The sequence below is a fragment of the Cryptomeria japonica genome, chromosome 10, assembly GCF_030272615.1.
Source record: "Cryptomeria japonica chromosome 10, Sugi_1.0, whole genome shotgun sequence".
Classification (NCBI taxonomy): domain Eukaryota; kingdom Viridiplantae; phylum Streptophyta; class Pinopsida; order Cupressales; family Cupressaceae; genus Cryptomeria; species Cryptomeria japonica.
The window spans coordinates 85,978,410-85,984,409 of record NC_081414.1 but is presented as its reverse complement, the minus strand read 5'-3'; the positions used below and the strand labels follow the sequence as shown (position 1 = coordinate 85,984,409).

Below are 6,000 nucleotides of genomic sequence, written 5' to 3'. Positions count from 1 at the left end.
CCTGGAATCTTTGGTGCTCCAGAAGTTGTGTTTTAGCATGGATTAGTTGAGTTGATGGTGATCCGGATATTGTTGTTTATTGGATATGGAGTTGATCGTTTGCATTCATGAATATCTTGATCCCATTCTTATTTTTGGTGTATTGGGCAATGATTTTTGGGTCCGAATCAAGTTCAAAATTTGAGGATGTGTAGTGGCTTTGGTATAGCGGGTGAGTCGTGATTTGGATCTAGAATTCGTAATGGTTGTAACATGTTGATCTAATCGATGACGTGCTTGTGGTATGGTCTACTTCTCATTCCTTCCCACCACTGAAATGTTTAGTGTTGACCTATTTTAGATCCCTATCTTGGCTGACTTGGAAGATTATGCTTCCCGGAAGATAGTATTTATATGAGGGTGATCTGATTGTGTTAGCATGAAAAAGTACGACATTGTTATTGAAGATATGCGAGATTGAGTAGGAAGGATTTGATTATTAATGTTGTGTGAAGTATGTGATTGGTATTGAGGCATCGAAAGGAGTCCGACTTTGTAGATTGTGTTACCATGGTGGATTCTTTTTTTCTTTCTTTCTTTCTTTGGTAGTGAGCCTACCTACAATGAGCATTCTGGCAGTGAGTGACCTTTTGTACAAATCACCTTAACCAGTGTTTTATATTGAGAACTAACATTCTCTGTGGTTTTTCCCTTATTGGGTTTTCCGCGTCATATCTGGTGTTCATTGTGTGATCAGTGTTGTGTATGTGCTTTCTTGTTATATTTGCATTTATTAAATCTATTGGTTATTCCACATGTTTAAAAAGATTTAAGAAATTGATTTAAGTTATCAACTGATTCACCCCCCTCTCAATTGACTGGCTATTCAATATATGGATCAATAGTTGATTTGTTAACTCTTGCTTCTAGATTAAAATCATACCAATGCTCCACACAAGCACCTCAAACAAGCTCTGCACATGATGCATGTATTAATTCCAAAAGGACAAATCTATAGCTATTGTTGTATAGTGTATTTTCATGCGACTAAACAAAATGCATCATAAATGTGACATGAACTTAAGAATAAAGACTAACTTCCCAAAATAATTCTCCCTTGAAGACAAAGAGTCAAAATGTTGGGGACTTTTAACTTGAACACACATAACTTGGAAGCGGTTCACTACATAGACAAGAAGTAACCTTGTTTAAGATGACTTATGCAGAAGTAGAATTTTTAAGTAGGTTGTCAGCCTTTCATCTAAAAATATAATGCCAATAAAATGTGCATCAAAATCAATGTTTTAAAAAGTTTCTTGCTTTGTTATTATAAAAAAATAACATTTTTATAATTTTCATTATAATCATAAAAGAAATTAATTTTGCACTGAAAGTGGCAAACTCCTTGCTAGAGACAAACAAGCCCTCCATTATGGCGATTTGAAAAACAATTTGTTTACTTTCACATTCACATGTGACTTGAGAAAAAAGGCCTCTTGCAATTTACATTACATCTTTGAACGAATTCTACCTTTGTTGGTTATGGTTTCAATTTTAAGCAAAAGAATGATGCATAGAAAGAAGAAATCAAATCTCAAAAAAAATAACAAGAGGGAATTGTCATATTTTCACCCAAAGTTTTTATTAATTAAAAAGGTCCTTTGAATCCTTGTAAATATGAGAAAGAATTCAGATGTAAATTAGAAAAGGTATTAAGGCTCTTCAGTCTAATAAGTTTTATTCTAATAAAAGAATGTAAAAATACAATTATAGAAGAGAATCATACCTTGATTTGATGAGGTTCCATGGCAAAGAAGCTCTAAAAAAAAAGATCAGGTTTGGATTTATTTTGACCAAACGCTGACAGTACCAAGTTTTCCCAATCCATTGTGTGTCCCATACTTTAGAGCTCTAGGCCCAATTCTAGTAGAAGCAGAGCACTAATGTAAGTAATTCTAGTGCCCCTGAGAAGTTATATGGTATACTCAGAGGTACACAAACACCCACAAAACATTGATCACATGATTATTTGTATTCTTGTTTTGAGTAACAACAGTGGTGAATTTAATTTATACAATATGCAATATACCTATAAAGATTGCAGGGGGCTAAGATATTTAGACGATGATGTGACAATTAAAATAAAATAAAATATCTCTAAAAGATCAAGTCAAACCAAATATTCACTCTCTAAAGTGAACTGCGTTTACCATATTGATGTAGAGTAGATTTATTTTATGCGTTGTCAAGAGAATGTGACGTTGAACACTAATTCTTGTGTGAGGCAACATTCCGGCTAATGACATAACTGTATGCTAGGAAAAAAAACAGACCTAAATGAGATAGGGTTTGGTTGAATTTTTTTAGAATTCTTAACTAAAAAATTATTACAATTAAATTAATAATTAATAAAAACCATCTATTTTTAATGAAAAAGATAAATTGATAAGACCCACTAATAAAATATTATACAGGCCAACGTGATGATGATTGTGAAGATGAAGATGTTGGAAATGAGAGTTATCAGTCCATTATTCCAAATGCCAGTGCTGTCGTACAATCATTCGTGTGCACCTGCGTCACAGAATATACGGACCATCATGTAAAAAATATCGGAGTGTGTAGTAATCTTGCCGTTTTATTTTATTATAAAATACTGTCGGTTCCTTATTTTTTATTCTTCTTAATTTGCCCCTCTTGTTTATTCTCACAAACCTCCTAATCATATTCGCGCTTTGGACTCAGCAAGATTTTTGAGCAGATAGTATTTGGTTAGGGTTTCAGGGATTTTATATGCTGTTTCTCGACAGGGATTTTTCTTTCTTCAAGGCTTGTTGATTCCGAGCTTTGGGTTAGGCCAATGGCAACGTCAGAAGGTTCGGTCAAGGGAGCTACTCATTGGAAAAAACTAACAGTCCAGGAAATGCAGAGTTCCCTGGAGGTCGCAGGATCCAAACCCTCGATTACAACCGTAAGCCAACTAGAAATCCTAAGTCAACCCTCAGATGATTCTTCCAAGAAACCTGAGGTCGAATCCGAGGAATTTCAGGAAGAGGATCAAGAAGCTCAACCTGTTGCAGTACAGGATAATGTGGCCCAGCCTGGAGATGTTTCGACTACGGTTAAAGATTTAGGCCTGGTGCAGTCCGGTGTGGAGCTTGGTTCTGATTTGGAAAAGAAGCAGAAGAGAGCAGAGCGCTTCGGGGTTTCGATTCAAATGTCCGAGGATGAGAAGCGGAAGGCGCGAGCTGCAAGGTGTGCTGTTGTTTGAAAGCCCTTCTGTAGATAAAATTAACATAGGATGTAGTTGAGATCAGGAATCGTATTTAAGGATGAATTTATTGGCTGTATTTTTTTTTATGTTAAATTCTCAGTGAAGTTATGGAGTGACTTCCATGCGGTGTGGGCTATCTTGAATCATATCATTAAGATTTGTGAACGTGGGCCATACCGAAAATGCACCCTTATTATCTTAAGATCACAACGTGGCCACATTTCTCCTGCATTTGGAAAGAAACGACTTCTCATGAAAAAATTCCAGAAATGATGACGCCAGAATTAAAATAGTCTATATGGTGAAGAGCCAACCAAAAAATATCTAACTAATTATTAATTATTAATTTTTTTGAATTTACTTCCTACTTGCAAATACAACTGGAAGTGCTGCACACAACTGCTTTGCAATACAAACTATTTGTAAAAACTGCCTTTGGCACCAAAATTTAGATTTGTAAACCTTAATTTGGACTGTGAACTTAATTAATCTTTGAATTTAGAATAATTGTCCAGTGCAAGCAAGAGTGCGTGTAAAAATGGTATCTAAGTTTTCAACCATGATTGTCTGGGGGGCGGCGGGTGGGGGCAAAGCGGAGGTAGAGGTAGGGGGAGATTAGCGAGGGCAGAGTAGTTAATGCAAAGTATATTTTTCTTTGTGGTGATCCGTAAATTGAGTGAGATACTTCCAAACAGCTCGTTAGCAGTGGATTCTTTCTGTTTGGCTTCTTACACACAGTCCTTAGACAGTGCTTTTAAGTGTCATCAGTTGCATTTTCACTTAACATACATGTGTTTGCATTCATGCATTATGATAAAGAGCATCAAAACATAAAATGACAACAAGAAACTGCACGCCAATGACTAACAATGTTTTTTACCTGGAGGAATCTTAAACAGGGGAAAATTTCAGCAAGAGGGGCAAAAGCATCTCTTGTCCACTATCAACCAGTCAATTTACAATGTAGTGAGGTCTCAATACAACTTTGAAGCTCCACAACCATGTACTTGGATTCGTACAACCTCAACCATGTACTCGAATTCGTACAACCTAAGCTATTTGATGCTTCTCCAATAGCTCTGCTCAATGGCGACAATAAGTTGCATCAATGCATTATGATCAGAGTAGCCAGTTACTCCTTTGTCCCTCCCTGGGCGTGTGTATCCCCGTATCTGAAACAGATACGTATCCGATACAGCTTGGATTCACGTCGGATACTGCACCCATGCATGCCCAAAAAACCTTGATTTTCCCACTGTGCTAGATACTATGTGATTTGATTTTTTTAAAATTTGACGTGAACTTTCTAAATTTAATTTAAAAAAATTTCATTTATACAATTTTAAAATTTTTTTTTTGGTATAAACAAAACATAGACCAAATAAGAAAGATAATTGAAATGTTTTTCTTTTTCAGCGACCCATTTTGTTGGGTTATCTTCCAATGCAACTCTACTATTTTTGCATATTGTAAATTGTTAAATCAACTTTTAATAATTTATGTAGCAATCTTGTGTCTATAATGCTATATTGCTTTTGAAGTAATGAAAATCTTCAGAAAATTGTGCTGAATATACGTTTATTTATTTTTTATGAATGTCGCATCCAGCTGTATCCATATTGGGGGTCATATAAAATGGCTGTATCCGTATCCGAAACCGTATCCGTATTTGTATCTGTATCAGTGTCCACTCAACTTTGATTATGATAAAGAGCATTGAAACATAATATGGCAATAAGAAACTGCATGCCAATGGCTGTAACAATGATTTTGACCTGGGGAAACCCTAAACAGGGGAAAATTCCGGCAAGAGGGGAAAAAACATCTCATATCCATTATCCATCAGTCAATTTACAATGCAGTAAGGTCTCAATACAACCATTGAAGCTTCACAATCATGCACACGAATTCATCCAACCTTAAGCTATTTGATGCATCTCCAATATCTCTTCTCAATGGTGACAATAACTTGTAAATCTTTTGTTCCTAGAGGAAACCATGAGTGCTAACCTTTGACTGACATCCAAAACTGGTTAATATAGACTCCTTTACAGCTGTTTGATGCTCAAATATATCCAATGTCAAGAAGCTGAACTGCACAGTTATGTTTACAAATTGGGATAGACTTGTTTTCACGCAAAATTAATAATTCCAACCATATTCTAAAGATAACTCATTTAATAGTTATTGAATTGGAGAATTAATGAACAAATTAACTTCATATGAAATGATAAATAATATCTCTACTTGAAACTAAACTATAGACTGTTTCTTGGAGCCAATCATAGTAAGGGTTTGAGGGAAAGTATGAAAGGATGCCCAGTGACTGTTCAGCCCAATTAAGCCCAAGAGCGCAGAGCATCCAACTAAGACAACTCAGCCCCTTGGCCCACAAGTGGCGGGAACATCCAACTAAGACAATTCCATCACTTTGGGTGGCCTACTTAATTTGAGGCAACCCGGGTTATTGAGGGGAAAGTATGAAAGGGTGCTTGAAGACTGTTCAGCCCAATTAAGCCCAAGAGTGTGGAGCATCCAACTAAGACAACTCAATTCCTTGGTCCACAAGGGGCAAGATTATCCAACTAAGACAATTCCGTCACTTGGGGTGGCCTGCTTAATTCGAGGGAACTGGTCTGCTGCCTCTCCCTAACATATTTCCTTCAATTTCATGTATGATTGCTTGTGGGACAAGAATAGATAAACTCATTAATTATAGATATATCATAGATTGGCAAAGCTGGTTA

The 6,000-nt window shown here is 36.1% G+C and overlaps 1 protein-coding gene across 1 annotated transcript in view; it reads left to right on the top strand.

Moving 5' to 3' along the window:
- Nucleotides 1–2,525: 2,525 nt before the first annotated feature.
- LOC131031516 (protein MODIFIER OF SNC1 11) overlaps nt 2,526–6,000 on the top strand; it is a 78,258-nt gene continuing 74,783 nt past the window's right edge. The window contains exon 1 of the mRNA XM_057962635.2: nt 2,526–3,234. Coding sequence (XP_057818618.1) covers nt 2,840–3,234 — 395 coding nt within the window. The 5' untranslated portion in view covers nt 2,526–2,839. The remainder of the gene's footprint in view (nt 3,235–6,000) is intronic.